Source organism: Pseudonaja textilis, chromosome 3, assembly GCF_049901715.1.
Source record: "Pseudonaja textilis isolate UNSWEBS1 chromosome 3, rPseTex1.2, whole genome shotgun sequence".
Taxonomy (NCBI): Eukaryota; Metazoa; Chordata; class Lepidosauria; order Squamata; family Elapidae; genus Pseudonaja; species Pseudonaja textilis.
This window is the reverse complement of record NC_141992.1, coordinates 113081657-113103144: the sequence shown is the minus strand read 5'-3', so window position 1 is coordinate 113103144 and position 21488 is coordinate 113081657. Positions and strand designations below refer to the sequence as shown.

The 21488-nt window shown below is 35.6% G+C and overlaps 1 protein-coding gene across 3 annotated transcripts in view; it reads left to right on the top strand.

Annotated features, from left to right (window-relative positions):
• ADCY2 (adenylate cyclase 2) overlaps window positions 1-21488 on the top strand; it is a 155569-nt gene that overhangs the window by 71027 nt on the left and 63054 nt on the right. For all 3 annotated transcript variants that reach the window (XM_087930653.1, XM_087930655.1, XM_026700998.2), the window contains exons 5-10: window positions 4567-4715; window positions 6742-6853; window positions 8198-8325; window positions 18532-18690; window positions 19510-19642; window positions 19865-20041. In XM_087930653.1, coding sequence (XP_087786779.1) covers window positions 4567-4715; window positions 6742-6853; window positions 8198-8325; window positions 18532-18690; window positions 19510-19642; window positions 19865-20041 — 858 coding nt within the window. The remainder of the gene's footprint in view (window positions 1-4566; window positions 4716-6741; window positions 6854-8197; window positions 8326-18531; window positions 18691-19509; window positions 19643-19864; window positions 20042-21488) is intronic.

Below are 21488 nucleotides of genomic sequence, written 5' to 3'. Positions count from 1 at the left end.
GTTCTGTGTTGTAAATTAGATAACTATTATAAGCAGCCTGAGATACTAGCACCTGATATAGTCCCAACTCTTTTTTTTATCTTGGGAATCCTCTGGAATCACTTCCGACTACATTACAGTAACCAAAAATAGTGGTTGTTTTTTTTACTATTTGAAGGGGAAACAACCAGAAAACAAAGCATATGCCCTAAAAGAGGTTGAATATAATTTATAAAATAAAGACAATGTCCTTTAGAAAATTGAAAAAAAGAAAAGAAAAAGAAATCTTGACTCTACCTATCATCCATTCATTTGGCCCACAAAATGTGAAGTATGGGCCTCAGTTATCCAAAGATTACTAATTCCTATTATAAATAAAAGCAAAATAGGAATTGAGCTCAGAAGAAAACAGTTTGTTTCTCCTTATCTTCATAGATGCTCCCTTTCTTTTGATGTATTGCTAGAATGTAAAATGTGCTCGGTTTTGTCCATTTTATTTTGTTACTTCTTTGATAGCTATCTATTAAATGCATGACTCTGTCTTATACGTGTGTAATATATGCACACAGAAATATGCACCCTTAGCTTTTTTAGTTTATATATTCCCACTCCCTATAAAATTGTTTGCCTCACTGTTTAAACTCTCGCAGAGAATAAGGCAAGGCAATTTCAAAGACTTCAGGCCTCGTTTTGACACTGACAAGCAGTTAGCATAATTACCCTTGTTCATTTCAGGTATTTCGCATTGTGTGACTTACAAGATGTTTTGAAAGATTTTTCCAGGAGGCGTTGTTAGTATCTGAGATAACTCACTGAATGTCACTTTCATGGAGGATACAGGATCCTAATAATAATAATGTGCTTAGAAACAGGACTCAAGAGCTGTGACAGGTTTAAATGGACAAGGTAACAGAGTGGGATTCTACTTGTGTAACTGAATCAATGCCCTTCTTAAAAAAGGAGAATGAATAGTGGTGTTGTCGCTACAAAAATGATGTCAGAAGGAAAGAATTTTGTTGGAATATGTAGATTTTTAAAAAAGGAAAAAGAGGGGAGAACAGCTATAAAAAAAACCCAAATCTATTTTGTATTACATATCTGTTCACTTTATGAATAATGAGAAATTTAGAGTTATGATAGAATTTTTTTAAAAAATAGGGGCTTACTGTCTAAAAATAGGGGCTTACTACCAAAGAGAAAAGTAAAATAGGAGAAAAAGAGAACAACCTTGTACTTGGGGAGAATTTCAAAACTGATAAGGGACAAAGTGATAACCAAAGTGGCATAATTGGAAAGCATTGATTTTAAAGGGGGAGGGAGAGAGAGTTTAAACTCAAAAAGAATTGTAAAAATTATTGACAGCAAGGCAGACTGAACAGAATTATTTAAGAAAGGGGAGATTTGTGTAGCTGAGACATGGCAGGTGGAACATCTGTGCTATGATATGGCAGCAGGGTGTAAAAGGGGAACAAATAAATTAATTAATTAATATGTTTCAGCTTTGACTATTGTAAAAGCTTAAGAGTTGCATTACCCACCGAACTAAATAGTTTTCCCAATGTGATGACTGATCCATTTATGACAAATGAATTAGCACCAATATATGGAAATTTGTTGGCCTTTGTATCAGAGTTGTTCTTTGATTCTAAAGAAAATGATGTGCCTGAGGGAAACAAAGTATTTTTGCTTAATAAGGTATGGAGAATAAATAGACACATCAATGCTTTGTCATGTATTATTTGTAAATGCAGCCTGTTGTATGTTCTCTCATTGAAAAAAAATCTCAGAAGAACAAAAATTGAGGTCTAATCTCTGACAAATATTGCCTTTGTGGCATCTCTTCTTTGACCTGCTTATAATGCGACAGAGAGCAGGAAACAGGTTTCTGAGGAAGGAAGTGCCTTTAATGTTTTGTCAAATACATAAATAGGGGCATGTTTTGAAGAGAACTGTCATTCATTGATTCAATTTAAATCTCACTTTTTGTTCAGGGACTCAAGATACTCAAGGCACTTACTCTTTTCCCTTTTCCCCTACAACAATCTAAGATAGACCGAGGTGAGAGAGAGTTAGCCCAAAGTCACCCAGGGGACCTTTCTAGATAATACAGTAATCATTAGTCTACACTGGCTTTATTGAAGATGATGAGTAATATTGCTTCTGTACACATGACCATTGGAGACATTTTAACAGCTTCTTTCCCAGAGCTTTGGCAGAGGTTTCCCTTTCTCCAAGTGAAAGATCTCTCTCCTCTTCCATGTGGACCAGAACAGTTTTCAGATCGTCAGCTATTCACTTCTGTGGCAAAAAAAACTACAAAGCAAAGAAGGAAAATCACTCTTTTAAACCCACAACAGGCATTCCCTGGGACTAGGAACTATGTTGAGAGTCATATCCATCTACCAATTGCTGTCTGTGCTACTCAAATCTGTATGCAAAATGCCAAGCCAATTGGCATCCCCTAAGTAGCCTGAATTATTGGCCAGGTCTCCTGATTTAATGCTTTCGCAATGTGACTACATGATCCTGAATGGAAGATTTTCAAGTGTTGTCTTTTATTGGACAAAAACTGTGTGTGTTCTACTTATGAATAAGAGAAACAAATAATATTTGAATAAGCTCAATGCAATAAATGGCAAGGTAGGCTGAACCCAAGATATTTATGGTCATAGGGCAAAGGCATATTATTGACCTTTGAATCTGCCTTTTAAAAAAGGAATAAGGAGCTATTAACTACGGATGGTGATGCCTCCAGGTGAGATATCTATTACATGGTTTCCTGGGATCCATTTTTACAAAGGCTGATGTCTTTGAGGGATTCACATCATTTGCATATACCACTTTCATTCATGGCTTAATCCACATACAGAATTTAACTGTGAGATCGGTTGCCATAAAACATGATGATGCCACTAATTTGAATGGCTTTAAAAGAAGAATAGATCCATTCATGCTGGACAGGCAATCAATGCCTCTATTTTAGCTGGAATTTGGAGCAGCGTACCTCAATGCCGGTTCAGGGGAACAATAGAGAGTAGAATATGATGTAAGTCCCTCAAAGACATCAGGTTGACCCCCGTGAGAAATAAAATGCTGGATTAAGATAGGCCTTATCCTGATTCAGCAATACGATGTTATTATGTTCATTTATAGTAACCATCTAAAGGACAAGTCCTTTATGTTTTGCTTTTGGAGAAAATTTATTTGGAAGCAAACATTTTGACTGGTAACATTAAGAGACCTTAGTTTAGAAATAATGTGTATCTGTGCCCATATACTTACCCTTTTCCTTCACCTTCTATGACTGCTTCCCATTTTTTCTTCCAAATTATTAGAAAAGTTTGCAAAATTGCTCTTCCAATCAGTCTTCTACAGAAGGTTATATTCACTCTGTGTTTTACAGAAGAAAAATGGAGGGAAGATTACAAATGATTAGGCTTTGCAAAACATTAAAAAGAGGAGCTTTGCAAAACATACGCCATTCGTCAACATTAAAGTAGTTTTGGCTGTTGCAAAGCTGTCATAGTTGCTTCTGAGATGATGTCTAACTGCAGCTTCTCTGGTAGTCCCAGCAGAAATATTGTCTGTGACTACAGTATATCAATAAACTAATAAACTGGAGCCAGCCTTTAGAGCAGCCACATGAATTTGCAAAAGATGTGACTATTTTAACATTTGAAGAGGTTGTAACAGTTTGGCTAAAATGCCTAGTGAAGCACCGCTTTCAAATGGTTTAGTCCAGGGGTGTCCAACCTTTCACCTTCCCTGGGCCACATTAGAAGATGAAAATTTGGTTTGGGCCGCACATAAAATAAAATAACAGTAACGATACCTGATCATCCAAAAAAACCATAGAAAACATAGTTAACATATTAAATTTATTTGGAAATGAAGTTAGTGAGATGTTTTTATTATTAATTATTTATTAAAAATTATTTATTTTTATCACAGTTTTTATCATGGTTTATTTTCGGCCAAATTTTGCAGGGGGAGAAAGCTCGCCCACTTCGCGCCTACCTCTCCTCCTGCAAATGGCCTGGCTGGATGAGGCAGGACTGGAAGGCAGAAGCAGCAGCAGCGGCGGGGCAGAAGCAGCAGCGGGGGCAGTGGCGGCGGGGGCAGAAGCAGCAGCGGTGGCGGGGGCAGAAGCGGAGGCGGTGGGGGCAGAAGCGGCAGCGGCGGCAGGGCAGAAGCGGCAGCGGGGGCAGAAGCGGCGGGGCAGAAGCGATGGCGGTGGTGGCAACAGCAGGAGGTGGTGCTCTGACGGCGCCTGCTTTTTCTGTTGCTGCTTGGCCTGGTGCTCGCCTCACCCTGCCTCGCGCCTGCTTCTCCTCCTCCTCCTCCTCGCTGGCTCTGGCACAAAGGTTGGGGTGGGCACTGGGCCGCATTACAAGGTGACCTGGGCCGCATGCGGCCCTTGGGCCGCAGGTTGGACAAGCCTGGTTTAGTCAGCCCTACAAAAGATAGTACATCACTCACTGCTTTGTCCCAAGCATCCTTGGAGAAGTTATGGTTTTCTTTAGCAATTTTTTCTTATTTAAAATTAGTGGAAGCCTGGACATTTTTGTCTTTTATTTTCAAAACCAGGAACGTCTTCTGCTTTCTCTGCTTCCTGCTCACATAGCCATGGAAATGAAAGCTGAGATCATTCAAAGGTTACAAGGACCCAAAGCAGGCCAGCTGGAAAGTACAAACAACTTTCACAATTTGTATGTCAAAAGGCACACCAATGTAAGGTATTGTTTGAAGCCAGTTCTTGGAACTGTTTTGATCTTATCCTTTCGCTCTGGGCCCCAATAATTGCTTGGAGTCCCAATGGGGGAAACAGCACAATGGAGGTGGTTGATCACGTAACAATTTATCCCACTTCCCTCCGCTCCATCCCCTCACCCTCCCTACGTGTCCTTCAATTTTAATGTTTGATTTTAATTTATTTAGGTTTTAATGAACTATGGAATATATGTATAAGCATATTTTAATGATTGTAAGCCACCGAGTGTTACCCTATGATAAGATGGGTGGCCAATAAATTTTATAAATAAATAAATTGGCAGAGGCAGCACCAAAATTAGTATTTTCTTCATTAGTGTAAAACCTACACTTGTTTTTTTCTACTCTTTTCTGATTTTAATGTAAAAGCATATAAACAAGATAGTTAAAATGTAACACTGTAAAAATGTAAAACTTCAACAAATTTATTTTGGGGGGGAGAAATGAAGTTGGTTTGGGGATATTAAATGCACCCTGCAGGCTGAAATTATGGCTTTTATGGGAGATACAGAACGTAAAAAGAATAAGTTAGCTGATGGTATGGCTTCAGTCAGGTTTGATTAACTAGCCCAAATTCAGCTGATTTTCAACACAGCAAAGCTAGAATGCATCTCTGTCACTAGGATATGGTGAGCTGTCATTAGAAATAAATGGAATAATCAGCTTTGCCCAGATCAGCCACATTCCAAGCTCATGGTAGAAGTAATGGGGAAACAGTAGAATAGTGATTCTATAGCATTCAGCCTCTGCATTCTTGTGACATTTAGCAAATTTGAAAAGCTGGTATGATTTATGTCTGGCACAGTTATATACCAGACTGAAACTGCTGGAAAGTTGATAGTTTTGGAGGAAGTTGGAGACACGCATCTTTCTCAAGTCCTGTATTTAGGACTAGGAAACAGAAAGTTATATTCTCACCTTTGCAGCACTCTCTTCAGGGGTGGGATTCTACCGGTTCTGTCTGGCTCTACAAAACCAGTAGCTCTGAAGAGCAGCAGACACAGAACCAGTGTGTCTGATGCTGTTTTGGCCCACTCACCCGGGCTCTTACCTGTCCTTTATTTCCTGCTTTTTCAACTGCAGCTGCTTTGCGCGGCGCAGCTGTGGTTGAAAAAGCAGGAAAAAAGGGCTTTTCTAACCACTGCGCATCCGCATGCAGTGCTGCTGAGCTGTCCGAGCAGCTCAGCAGGTCGTAAATTGCACTCGCACAACTCACGCATGCGTGCATGACGCAGAACAACAGAACTGGTAGTTATATCAGTTGGATCCCCTCCCTGACTTTCTTAATGGCTTTCCAGCAGCTACCTTTTAGGAATCAAAGAAACAACACAGGCAAAACTGAGATGAGTTTTGTCAGTTGCTTCCAGGTTTGCAAAAAACATCAGGCTACTAACTCATTCCATACCCATTCCACTCCAATTTTTTCTTTATAGCTAGGTGGCCAGACTATTCTTTGTTGTAGTCTGGTGGTCATTCAGATTTTTGCAGTCCTGATTGGTAGGTCTACATTAGCATGAAATAGGTGAGGAGATTTTTGCTACTACAGGGTGGGACTGTGCTTTTTGCCCCTTGCTCTTAAGATTAAAATAAAAACAACCATCAATCCCCTTCAGAGTACTTCTGAGGTTTTGGAAAATGGAAGCAGTGACTATATGGAGATGCCTTCAGACTCTGAAGGAGTACTATTAGAGGTGCCAGGGAAGGGAGACTTTAACTGCCATTGTTGTAGATGAAACCTGATGAATGTTGGAGGCCTGCCAGAATAGTTTTCAGGATAAAATCACCACACACATGACCAATCCATTAAAAATAGCTGTGTAAATTGGCTCTTTTTAAATCCCTTGTGAAAAATGGTTGGTGGCCAAATGTGTTTGTTTCTGATAAGGTATTTGGAACATTCCCCATTCCTGGTTCTTTTAAATGAATGTTATGATAAAATATTGTTTTTTAACTTGAAAAAAAATCAACAATGCTAATTTTTTTTATGTGCAGCATTTTATATGCCGATATTGTGGGATTTACTCGCTTGGCTAGTGATTGTTCCCCTGGAGAACTGGTGCATATGCTGAATGAACTCTTTGGCAAGTTTGATCAAATTGCTAAAGTAAGTATGTATGAAAGTTTTATTCATAGCTAATGCTATAATGTTGTCACTGTATTTTTATAACCATAATACGTAGATAACAATGGCATGAGGAAAGTTTAGCCTTTCCTGGATACTGCTTCCTCACAGCCTCCAAAAATGCTTTTGTACAAATACAGTTGCTCCTTTTGCAATAGTTGCTTTTGTTACATCCTGGTATAAGAAGGGAGAAAATAAATTACTTTGAAACACCCCAAGTTAATAAAAATGAGGACAAATCAGTATAAAATTTTGGAAATAATAAAAAATACAATTTATGCATTAAATGCAGTAGTGTTTTATTGTAGATCTGGAAAAAAAAACCTTTGTTCTGTTAGACATCTCTTCACTTTGAACTGTTTATTATTTATTTGCAGGTATATACTGGCGTTGCAAGGCAATATTTTGAGTCCTAGAAATATCACTCATTACTCTAAGGCTCAGTTCGTTTAATAGCAGCAATAGTCTTTATAATCTTTATCATCCTGACTGAGTCACAGTTCCAGAGTTTGGTTTCTCCTCTTTGACTGGCTCTGCCACTCTTTTGTAAAGACTGACAATCAAATTATTCATTCAAATTCTATCAGAATTTGGGCTTTGCCATTTAAAGTTGCATTGCAAAAAAAACAAGGATCTTAGAGGAATTGGTGCATCCTGTAGATATTAGTTAGACATACAGGTACATTCCCACATTGGCTGATTGTTGAATAGTGAGTTCAGAACATGTCCTACTTTGCTTCCCTGATTTCTTTGTAACAGAGAATTGCAGACTAAGAAGAACATAAGCTGTCTTTTGGGCATCTCCCCAAACATTGCGTGTGTCAAGGACCCCTAGAGAAGTAATGAAGTTTTGAATGAATTAAAATAATGCTCAAATCTAAGGACTAATTTTATCCCTTAAGAGAGAGATTAGCTTGTAATAATATAGCATTATAGCTTAGAAAGTGTTGGTATTCCTGCATCTGCTCAAATAGAGTTGGTAACAAATATCCTGAATTTAAAATTTCAAGTCTATTTTCAACGGACTTGTCTAATTTGATTAGAAGGAGTGTTGGCTTTAAATCCCTGGGAGTTTGGAGACAACATTGTTTGAGCATGCTTCTGATTTCATAACTCAGGAAAAGTAGGTCACTGGAAATAGGGAAGCACAGAATCCTGGAGTTTATTTCAGCTATAAATATTTTGGCCCAGTCATCTCTGTATTTTTAGATGGAATACAATTGACACAATCAGGTGCATCAGGTTCTGCAGCCTAGCTGATAAGCTTTATGTTGCTGCCTTGACTGATTCCTTCACCCTGTTTCCCCCTCCCCCTCCCCTTTTTAGGAAAATGAATGTATGAGAATTAAAATCTTAGGAGACTGCTATTACTGTGTGTCTGGCCTTCCAATATCACTACAAAATCATGCCAAGAATTGTGTGAAAATGGGACTGGATATGTGTGAAGCTATAAAGTGAGTAAATATTGTATATGTATTTAAAATATATAAAAGATTCTTTCATAATTATGAAACAAAACTTATTAGGAAAGGTTTACTCTATGTCTCTTTCCCAATTTCTAATTTTTAGCTCTTTATTTTAAACTCAAATCTGATTGGGTGGTCATGATTTTTTTTATCCTGAAATTATGGCAGTGAAGGAAATTAAAGTTTAGTTATTTTATTCAGAGGGAAAGGGCTCCTAAGGTTACCAAAAGTGTAAGTTTTAAAATACAAACTTCAAAACATTACAATGCAGCAGAATCTAGAATACAAGAATATCAGTCTTCTAACAACAAAGGAGACATTTATTTATTTAAAATTATGCAGATTGAACAAAAACACATTAAAGGCTACTTCAAACAAACCGTGAACTCTGGAGGCACATATATTTGCTGTGGAATGTAGAAAAAAAATCATAGCATGAAAGTGTTTTGCAAAAAAAAAAGCTTGCTATAAATTTGGCTGCATTCAGTGCAGTGGGAGTGATCATATTTCTTTGAAATATGTAGAGTTCACCAGTAACAATAAAATAAAATCCACAACTACAGGAAGCTCTCCACAGTAGACAATTGCCTCCTGCATATGGAAGGCAGCATAAGAGGATGGGTCGTCCTGCCTTCTGTCAACACTTCTATTTGTTTGTTTGTTGTTTATTATTTATTTATTAAATTTTTATGCTGCTCCCCTGCAAGGTGCATCTGGGTGGCTAGAAGCCTCTGAAGAGTGCCCGTCAGTCACATTCTAAGTGACATATGGTTAATAAAATAGCTTCTTAAATGAATATTTGAAAAAAATGTTCCTCTCTGCCCAGGAGATAAGGTGCGAAGACCACCTCTGTCTCTGAAGTGATCTCTGTTTTAACTTCATGAAGAAATTCAGAGTCTTAATTACACCTGTTAACAATTGCTTGGTGCCCCCTACATAGCCATCAGCAAAGCTCAGACTATCAGATGTCCCATTAAGCATGTTACCCATTCCAACTGTTTGTTGTGCAATCAACACTTTTGTCTTAACTCTGTGGATTAGGTGTAAAGTTAATTTGTGCTAATGTCTAAATTAAATGCAATGCTGCTGCTTTTCCACAGACACTTAATTCCCTCATTTCCTCCTTTGTATTTTAAAAGGTAACCATCATGAACTTTCTCAAATGAATTCCTATTGAGAAAATGATCTTGGTACTACTGAAGAAGCAATTAGAAATTATTATCAATGCAATCTAATCTTAATTTTCAAGTTATTGAGAATAGCTGCTCAGAATAATCAAATATAGGTAGGAATTCATGAACAACGATGGGACAGAGAAGGGGATTTTTTCCCCTTTCATTTTTCCCTGCAGATATATCATTTGGCAGGCAAATTCATCTGAGTTAGGGGTGGGAGAGGAATGCCTGCTCTCCAAGGTAAGTGTTGCTTATTTCCTTTTTAGTCCAAGAAAATGGGGGAAGGCTACTATAAAATGGTAGAATGTATTTTACATACAAATGAAACTCCTGGTTCAGTGCTGATTCTCTCCTGTTAGGGCTGGGGAGGAAAAATTTTTGGAATCTCAGAGAACCGCTGCTATTTGTTCAAAATCCAAATGCTTTTTTTTCATAGTGCCAAACAAACTAACACAAAAGAGGAGGCCATAAGAAAAAGGAATTCAAATCTTAATCAAGGTGTTTAATCCATGAAGCTCCTTTTTCAATTTTAATCAATCTCCAATTGCAGGATTAATAGTAACTGGTAGGTGTGATGTATGGTTCGCTGTTCTTTCTCTCTGCTAAGCTTGAACTGATCTGATAAGTGACATTTAAGGAGTGAAATGGAGCACAGGAACCAGGGTTCACAGCAAATAATTTATTGCAAATTAAACAATAGTTTGGGGGTGTTCATATTTTGACCTCCTCTTTTAATAATTATGTAGTGAAATGCTAAATAAGCTGTGTCCTGATAGATAAATAGAACTTCACTTCTTCCTTCATGCTGGTAGGTAAAATTAATTGGTTGGCATTGTTTACAATTTACAATTTTGTTGTAATATTATTTGGGAATAAATCTTGCCTAATATTAACTAGTACTCATCGCTTCCCAGTTTCTAGCCTGGTGTTTTAACCACTATACCAAACTGTCTCTATTAATGAGAGAAATTGGTGGTTATTTTTCCCACCATGTTTTTTTTCTACCAGTATCTGGTAATGCCAGGTGAATTTACCAATCATGGGTTATCGCACATTAAATCTATAAAGGCTGAGGTGAGCAGAAGCCTGGGAACGGTGCCGGTTGGGCGCTGTGTCGGTGCGGAGCTGAGGAGCGGACCGCTGCTCTGAAAGATTCTGATTTTCACTAGTTGGTGGCTTTTTGGAGCATGCCAGATCCCGGAGGGGTAGGCAAAAGAAAGGGGAAGACACGGAGGTCTTGGGGAGGTGCCGTAATCCTGGAGACTGGAAGAAGAACCCCCTGAAAACCAATGGCAGAAGAGGGAGATTATGACAACTGTGACGATTGGAACCAGGGACGCAGCAGCCCAGCCGATTAAAAGGAGTGAAAAGAGAGAAATAGCAGGCTGAGCACTGGAAAGGCATATTTAAAGAAGATCTTGAGAATATTGGTGTATACTGTAAAGAAAGCTCCAAACTGAGTGGTGTAGCGAAGCGGTGGAGTTTTTGACAGGAGCACTGACTGAAACAATGGCAGAGATTTATGCTGACTAATGGATCGTGAAACCTAAGGAGACAAAGGCTGATGTAATAACATTTGCTTTGCGAGTGGAGGAGTGAACTATAGAACTTTGATATCTGTTTATTTGAGAAGTGAAGGAAGAAAGAAAAAGAAGTGAAAGTGATTAAGTGTTATAGGAAAATGAAAGGACAATTAAGAGTGTAAAACTTGGGAATGAACTTTTACTGCATTGAAAGATCGGAAGAAAGGACTGGGGAAAGAAACTTTAATCTGATAAATATTAATAGACAATCCTGACAACAAAATAAGAAAGACTTATCTAAGGTTCATAAGTGAAACTGTGACTGTGTGGGAATAAAAAAATAAAAGAGCAACAAGAAAATACACAAACGGAGAAAGTGACAGTGCAATTTGGAATGAGGACATTTTGAATTAAGACCTGATGTAAGACAATTAACAAAAAAAAAATCTCTGGATCTCATTTAATAGATATTGGTAAGATACAAATCTATTTAAGTGATGTTGGTAGAAAATTAATTTGATAGAGGTAAAGATATGAGAAATTTGTATATAGAATATTGCTTAATGCTGATTGAATTTTTTGGATTAATTGTAGGAAAGTGATTCTATAAACATATGAATTAGATGGTCAAAGAATAATTATATCGTATTATCATAGTATTATTATTATTATTATCATTTTATTGTTCTACTGATCAATTATACCAATCAATCCCTGTTTAAAAGTATTATACAAGAAATCTAAGGTAAAAGAAAGAAAATAGAATTACTTACTTTGATTAAATATATATCCTTAAAGAAAAAAGATAAGTCCAGATATTTAAATACATTAATTAGCTGGGTGCTTTAACTATTTACAATATTTTCATGATTACATAGATTTGATGTTCTTCTGGTTAAACATATTAGTATTTACTTACTTGTATTTATAGTGGATTAATTAAATATATATTGGGTTAATATTTAAATCTCTAAACCTTAGAATATTTGACCACTTAAGAAATTGAACTAAGATCTGTCTGGGATTACCTATAATAGAAATTTTTTATTTAACAACATATGTATAAATACGTGTATAATATTTAAAGGAGAAGACAGTATAACTCTACTAGGATAGTTGATGGTAGATTGGAGAGAGCTTCTACAAATAGTTAAAATGGCAACAATAACTACAAATGTAAAATCAGGGAAGAACCTACAACAGCGACATCTTTACCTCTGGGACAGAGATCAATTGACGCATGTTATTGGCGGAAAAGACAAGTTCTGCCCAAAGTTTGCAGGCAGTACAGTCAACACTTGCCATGATGCAGGAAATGATGGTAAAAACCCATGAACTGATAGTGAGGAATCACGAAGACATGACATTAGAAATGAGAACGGAAATAGGAGGAGTGAAGAATGAGATACAAAATTTAGATAGTAAAATCGGAAAGATCCAGGAGACAATGACAAAAAAATGAACAAAAATTAAACATAGTAGAGGCAAGAACTGAGGTGGTGGAAAAGAGATTAGAGGAATCAGAACAAAATTGGAAATTTTTATATTGAACTTCGGGATTCTGTGGTACATATAGAATTAGAAAAAGCATCATTTTATTTGAGATACCAGAATGTTGTTGAAGATAAAAAGGAGGATCTATATGAAATAATGGTAAATTTGATAGCAACAGCCCTACAGAAAGACAAACACGAAATTGAGAATGACATTGATGAGGTCTACAGAGTGTACACGCATTACGCCCGGAGACACAGACTACCCCGAGAAGTCCACATCTGATTCGTGAGAAAGACGATACGAGACATGCTATATGGCAAGACCAGAGATGAGCCACTGATATATAAAGATCATGAAGTGGTAACATTGAAGCAAATACCCAGGAGAGTTAGGGAGCAAAGAAAGGGCTACCAGTTTTTGTCATCTCAGTTAATTAAAAATGGTATATTGTTCAGATGGCTCACCCCAGAAGGGCTCCTAGTAGCATGGCAGGATAAAAAATATAAAATCGACACAATAGAGAAAGCACATCAATTTCGTGAACAATATCTGGGACCTGAAGAAGAACGTGAAAGTGGAGAAGATTTAAATACAAGAAGCCAGGAAGAACAATTATCTGAAGAAAAAGAACCCGTACCACAGTCAGAATCTCAGAAATAGAGAAGATGAGGACAACAGACCAAGTACAAGAGAACCCAGAATAAGGAAAGAAGCAAAAAATGCTCTACACAGACAGTAATATGAGCAGAGAAATTACCTTATGGTTTAAATTCAATATTAAAAAGAAAACAGTCATTTGAAAAACTTAAAAAGCAAAATGCAGATATAACTTGTATACAAGAGGTACATATCATGGATAAACAGGCAGACCTCCTAAAGGATACTAATTTGGGAAAAATGTATTGGGTTCTTTCAAGGGGTATTGTGGTATATATAAAAGATTGGCTGCAACACAAGCAAGTATATAAGGATGATGATGGAAGAATGTTATTTATAGAAATAATATTAAATCAGAAAAAGACCTTGTTAGTTACAGTATATGCCCCGAATATATATCAAAAAGAATTTTATAATAAACACCATCATAAGATAGTAGAAAATGAATATACAAATGTATGTATTGTAGGAGATTTAAATGCTGTTTCAGACAAGGATAAAGACTATAAAAGTTCCAAAATAAAAAATAAACATGGTAAGGGAATTAAACTTGAAGGATGTGTGGAGAGAACTATATCCAACCAAAAGGCAATATGCTTTCTTTTCCAATCCCCATCATTCTTGGTCTAGAAGAGATCAGATTTGGATGGACCCAGGTTTAATGGAAAACATTGAAAACATAGAGATTTTGCCAAATGTATGGGCTGATCATAACCCTATTCAAATTAAGTGGAAAGGAAAGAGAATGATTGGAAGATGGACATTTAATAATAGTATATTAAAAGATACTGAATATATAGAAATGGTGAGAAAAGAATTGAAAATATTTTTTGAAATAAATAAGAGAGCATACGTCTCTTCAAAATCTCTGGGATACAACAAAAGCCTATGTGAGAGGTTTAACTATTGGTTATAATATTTAAAAAAAATACAGAAAAAAGACAACAATAAAATGTGTGGAGAGAGAAGCTTAAAGATTTAGAAGTAAGTAGACAAGTTGATCCAAATAATCAAAATATTAGTAAAGAAATAGATTCGGTAAAACTTAAGATAAATTTAAGTATGCAGGAAGACCTGACCCCAAAAGTTAAATTAGTAAAACAAAAATATTTTGAAAATGCGAATAAGCCAGGGAGATGGTTAGCTCATAAAATAAAAAAAGATCAAGGAAAAAGAACGATCGTAGCTCTCCAAGACCAAGAAGGGAAAGTATGTACCCAGGCTAAGGAAAAGAAAGATATTGCCAAGGACCTTTTTACAAATCTATACAATCAAGAAGAAGTACCAGGACAACTTATTAACCAATATTTGGAAGAAAATTTTTTACCGGAAATTACAGATGAAGAGAAATGTATTTTAAATAATAAAATATACACAGAAGAAATTAGAAAGGCAATTGGAGCCAAAAAACTAAATAAAACCCCGGGTCCAGATGGAATTCCATCTGAATTCTATAAGGAGTTCCAAGAGTTATTGGAGGAATTAATGACAGACTTATATAATGAAGCCTTGGATAACACTAATATACCAAAATCATGGACCGAAGCATATATAACTCTTATTCACAAAGAACAGTTAGACCCACAAAAAATTCAAAATTATAGGCCAATATCACTTTTTATATGAGAAACACGGTAGAAATAAAGGAGGCTTTGGTCTTCCAGATTTCGAAACATACTACTATGCTGCGATGGCAACCTGGCTCAAAGACTGGGTTAATTTGATAAATAAAAGTATCTTAACATTAGAGGGCTTTGATCTCCAATTGGGATGGCACGCATTTATGTGGGATGGAAAGAGTAAACACCACTTGTACTTTCAAAGGCATTATATAAGGAGTGTGTTACTAACTATTTGGGGAAAGATTTTTTAAAAATACATTACTGTAAGGTCCCACTGTGGTTATCCACAGTGGAGGCAGTTACACATCCAAATGTCTTAGATTTTGACAATATTGTAAGATATAAAGATTTATTACATCAAAATGGAGAGTTAAAGGGTAGGAATCAAATACACATTTTAGGAAAAGAGATACCATGGTGCCCCAATGCGCAGATACAATCGCACTACAAAAAAGATAAAGAACAATTTGGCTTTAACATGACCTACCAAAAATTAGATAAAATTTGGCAAGGAGAGGAAAAGAAGATGATTAGTAAAATATATAAATATCTATTGGATTATAAACAAAAAGAAGAAACAGTCAAGGAGTGTATGATAATTTGGGCAAAAAATGTGAGCCACAGTATTGAATTAAACAAGTGGGAACATATTTGGGAAACAAACTACAAATTAACTCTGTTGGCCTCGTATAAAGAGAACCTCTATAAAATGGTGTATTGTTGGCACTTGCCACCCGCGAGACTGGATAAGATGTTCCCGAACCTTCCCCCAAACTGTTGGAAGTGTAACTGCGTCCAGGGAACATATTTTCATATGTAGTGGACCTGTCCATTTGCAGAAAAGTTTTGGAAAAATATCAAAAATTGGATTTTAAATATAACTAAACAAGAAGTAAAACTTGAACCCAAAACTTTCTTGCTAGGTATGATAGATTCAAAAATGGGAAAAAAATACCAATATTTAATTTTACACATTATAACAGCAGCTAGAATAAGCTATGCACAAAATTGGAAATTGTCTACCATCCCTTCAGAGGAGATGGTCATCAAAAAAATTTACGAGTGGGCGGAGATGGATAGCCTAACTAAACTACTAAAAAATAACCAAGATAGTGATTACTAGGAAACATGGAATTGCTGGTATGAATGCTTAAAGAAAAGGCAATATTTGTCAACTGGATAAGTTATAAAGTTACTGAAGACGTGCCTTTTATCATAAAGCATTTTGTGAAACTAAGAATGAAGAAGGTATTGTCACAAGGCAGATCACGTCATTGTTAAAAAATGTGTAACCATTGCTCAACTTTATGCTGCAAAATGTATATATGTATATATATCTGTTTATATGTTCATTTGTTTTTTAAATGTTTTAAATGTATGATTCTTAAATAAACTTTATTTTAAAATTAAAAAAAATCTATAAAGGCAAACACCACTTCAATGCTGAAAAAGAACAAGGTTTAGCAATAACGGCAGAGGATGCCAACAGATCTTTGCATCAGCCTCTTACAAGAAAGAACTGTAACTAAATGTAAATTTAGCAAGCCAGAATTGAAGATTCAAATTGAATAGAAAGCATTATTTATTTGAGAAAATTTATACAGCCACCCAACTCACAATCAATAACTCCACATGGCTTACAAAAATAAAACCCAATATTATCTGAACACCCTTAATTAATGAAAGCCAGTGTGGATGGTGGAATTCAATATCTATTAGGCCATCTAATGATGAGCATCATGCATAGAAGATTGCAACTTAGAAGGTAAAAAGAAAACTATGAATTAATGAATAAACAAATTAACAAAAAAATAGGTACATTCTGTGTGAGGGAAACAGAGAAGGGAGAAGAATGTAATAGATCTGAATGAAAATAGCCCAACCTCTGTGTGGAGCTGATGAATAGATAGAAGGAAGTACTGTAAAGTTTTAGGGTTTTTGTGAACAAAAGCTAAAATTTATATCAGAAAGTAAAAAATATTATCTATGGTGTTATAGGTGCTTAGGAAATCCATAGATTGGTAGTCATTTCAAGTTACAATCTAGTGTATGATGTTAATCAATCAATAGAGATGACTGTTGTGGACATTGTGCAACATTTTGAATCAATGTGAGCCAGGAGAAAAAATATTCTGGTAAGTGATATTGCTGGATGGGTGGAAATCAAGAAGTAGCTGACAAGCTAAGTCAACAGGAGAAGCTAGATTCATGTAACAACTGCAACTCACTTAACAACTGCCTTGCTTAGAAATAGAAATTCTTGTCTCTTGTGTTCATACATTGAGGACTACCTGTACTGTTAGGAATAGCCTGTATTTTGGTAGTATCAAGAGAGGATCTTAGAAAAATGAAAATGGAAGCAAATTAAAGGGGAGCTGATAAAAGTAGAATCACTTCAAGAAAAGACTATATATGAGACCTGTTCAAAAATGTATTCAATATGGCCAATGTTAGAATATTAAAAAATTATATTTTTTAACAGTGGACCCAGGGGATAATTTTAGTACTATCAAAGGAGACATCTGCCCTTATGGGGAGATTGTATGTAAAAGATATTATGAGAGAGGAATAGGTTTTACCTGACAAGATCATGATGGAGTTGAAAGTAGATCTACCAATGATACTTTGCAAGAATGACGTTGAAACAATTGTTACACTGGACATTCAAAAGAAACTGGCTGAAGGCTGATGTCTTAATAATTAAAAGTGATATACAAACACTAATCCAAAAAATGAGCTAAATAATTTGCCTATATTAGTTTACAAAAGAGCTTGATAAAATTTTGAAGAATCTTATGAGAATGGGAGACAGAAAAATGAAAAGAAATCAAGTTCTGTAACTTTATTTCAGTGGCCTAAAGATTAAGATTGTTAGAAGTAAAGGGAAAAAATACAAAGCAGGTTTATTTGATTGAAGTTAAAATAGATAACCCTTAGTGGACTTGTGCTGATATCAGGACTGAAATGATAACGTTTTATGGGTTTTCTTATGGATAAGAGATGAGATATAGGAAGAAGATAACATTTGTTGTACTTAAGAAGTATGTGTAATAGAAGAAGAAAAATGATTAAGAGTAAATGGATAATAAAAATAAATTGAATATAAAATGAGTGGTTGGTATGAAAGAAGTATGTTGAAATTACTTGGATGTAGAGAGAGAAGGAATTAAGGTCAAATAGCTAGACAAATAGATGAAGGAAGAATGAATGCACTGAGTAGAAAGGGTAGGTCAAGAAAGTTGAGACCTGAAAAAAGAGAGAGGGGCGAAAGGCCATGTCTGAGTGCTGAAGTGTGTGAAGGAAACAAGGATAGTTCACAAAGGTACAAAAGCAAAAAATAAATAAATAAAATAAGGATATATCATAAATGGTGCTGGTAGAAACTAGATATGTTTAGATTTTTTTTCTTACCATGTCTTCGATTTTCTGCTTTTTATTTCTTTTCTGAGTTTTGCTAATTACCAGAATTGATTAGCATCATAGGCATATATACAAGTATGAATCATTTTAAATATATTTATTTCTTTAAATGTTTGTATTAATCAGAGAAACATTAAATCAGCACTTAAAATGGCTAAAATAGTTTCATTATTTCAAATTGTTTGCAAATGCATATCTATTAAAATTTCTAGAGTTGCCTATTACAAATTGCATGATATTGGTTTGACTTTTGAAAGACTAATGTTGAACATCTTCCATTAATTATTTCTCAATAAATAGGAAGGTGAGAGATGCAACTGGAGTTGATATTAATATGAGAGTGGGAGTACACTCTGGGAATGTCCTTTGTGGTGTGATTGGACTGCAAAAATGGCAATATGATGTGTGGTCACATGATGTAACACTGGCCAATCATATGGAAGCTGGAGGAATGCCTGGGTAAGATCATTATTTAATTTATATGTATTTTGATATATACATATATATATCACATATATAGAATAATCCTGGCAGTAATTTCATATTGTTAGGGTGTTACTTGGTCATAAAACAGGACACTATACAGTTATAGTGTATGCTTGCACATATTAATCAATCCAAAAATACTACTCGCTCAGTGTATTGCAAATTTAACTACTGCAAGTACAGATTTCTTCCATTTATTGAAACTGAATAGTGTTTGCAGAATGTATGCTGTTCTAGCTATGTATAGCATATTCAAAATTTTGAAGCTGTATTCAAATATTAAGATTTAATATTCTGTTAAATAGAGAAACTGTTGTTTATTGGTGTCTCAATCTCCACAACTTTGCAAGTTCAGCAAACATAATATTTAAAATCATGTTTTCTGAAATGCAGATTAAAAGTGGGCTTGACTTTCATCAAGACAGTTAGCTGGGGTCTGAGGGTCAAATTATACATGGAATAATCACATTTTTACCACATTAAAAATGATATACACGTGGAAAGTTTCTGAGTCTTTTCCTTAACAAGCCAGCATTGTATGTTCCATAAGATATCCACTCAAATGCTTCTACCGCTGACGCATAGAATAACATGCCTTAGCTACAGTCTCATCATTGGAATCAAATCTCAGTTTGAGTTATTTACTGTATTTCTATTACTTATTCCTTATTCCTTATATAGTTATGCATCTAAATCTTGAGGAAATAATTCTCAGCTATAACTAAAAGGAAAATAAATGCTACTTTCTTAATGTTGTATAATGGTCATTTTTAAAATAAACCATAATTTCAGCCGTGTTCACATTACTTCAGTCACCTTGGCACACTTGAATGGAGTGTACAAAGTAGAAGAAGGGGATGGTGATGCAAGGGATCCATATCTCAAGCAGCATAACGTGAAAACCTTCTTTATAATCAACCCTAAGGTAAGTAACATTGTTTTTTTTCTATAGCGAAGTGTTTATGTTTGATAATCTACAAGCAGTCAGTGATGAAGGTTTGACTGGAATAGTTCTGAAAAGTGCGGGATTAATACTGAAAAACATTGAATGGGCTAAAAATTCATTGGGCTAAAAATTCAATTTTTTAGGAAAGTGATCAATGCCTATTTTACCCTTTTGTCTCTTTTTTACTTATTTTCAAATTAGGACGAAAAACGAAGCCCACAACATCATTTCCGACCCCGAAACACCCTAGAAGGAGCTAAAATGAGAGCCTCTGTTCGTATGACTAGATACTTGGAATCGTGGGGAGCAGCTAAGCCATTTGCTCATTTGCACCATCGGGACAGTATGATTACTGAAAATGGCAAGATCAGCACCATGGTATCAGCTTCTGTATATTTTTAAATAACTAAAATATCTTTTTGTGGGGAGAAAAACTAATTAACCTGATTTTTTAGGACCCACCTAAGAATAATCCATCAGCCTTTTTAGCATCATTATCCTTCATTAAATTAATAAACTTCAGAATTAGGCATTGTTTCTTCAGGTGATATTACATTATTGAAATAATACTATATGCGATCTGTAGAAAATTGGGTGGAGAACTGCCATTGTTAAATGTATTAGAATTATAATGAATAAATAACTGACTAAATACTGCCTAGGCCTAGAGAGGACAAATTTCTGTAAAGTGTTTGACTCCTGTGTTAGTGCTTTTCTAGATGTCATAGATTACCTTACCTCTACTTATGCAGAAAATTTAGAAACCACTACATGTAGTCCTCAACTTTAAACTATAATAGAGCTTGCCTGTGAAGGTTCTGATTGTTATAAAGCAGATTACCTACATGAATGACCTGATTTTATGAATTTTTTTTTGTGGTGATATTAAGCAAATGCAGCAGTTGTAAAGTGGACCCATTGTTTGCTGTGGAGCATTTTTGCCAAAAACTTGAAGGAAATGCCGGTTCTCAGCAGAAAGTCATAAAATATGGTTATGTGAGTACAGGATGCTGCAACAACCAAAAATGTGGGCCAGTTGCCAGATCCTCCATATGTAGTAAATGATCAAGGCGGAGGCAGCCGTCAGGACATCAGAATCATATAATAAGTACCTTGGAGAGTGGGGGATTCCTGTCATAAGTTTGAGCAGTTGCCAAGCAATAAAGAAATGATTGTAAGTCAGAGACTGCCTTATTCTCAGCGCTGAAACTCAGCAAATTGGATGCAAATAGGAATACGTGAACTTAGATGGACCACAATGGGCCAATTTAATTCAGTTGCTTAAATTCAGGGCAGGAATTCATATGAACAATGAAATGGCAATGAATTTCAAAATGAGATAGCTAATTATTTTTACCTGGCTACATTATACAAGTGCATTTGTATAAGCATTTACTAAAACTAGAGAAAAGAAAGACCTTGAGGAATTCTGTGACACATTACAAGTGGTGTTAAGTGCAAGATCAAGAAAAGTCAGCATGTTGCCAATTAATGTGTTGAATGCAAACATTGGGAAAATGAAGGAATCTGAAACATCAAAACATCAGATTAGAGAAGTACAATAATATAAGAGATAAAAACCTTTAAGAAAAGAATTGTGTATTGTGAACTGCTTCAAGGAACATAAATTTGAAGTCTGCACATGGACATCAATGGTAGACATCATCAGAATCAAATACTGCAGAAGATCAGAAAGTGCACTCTGTTCATACAAGGACTGACTTTAATGCAAACTTTCAACATCAAACGAGAGACAAAGAAAAAAAATCTGTTAAGAATGCCAATATACAGAGCAAAGTAACAAGAAAAGGAAAATGGAAGATCT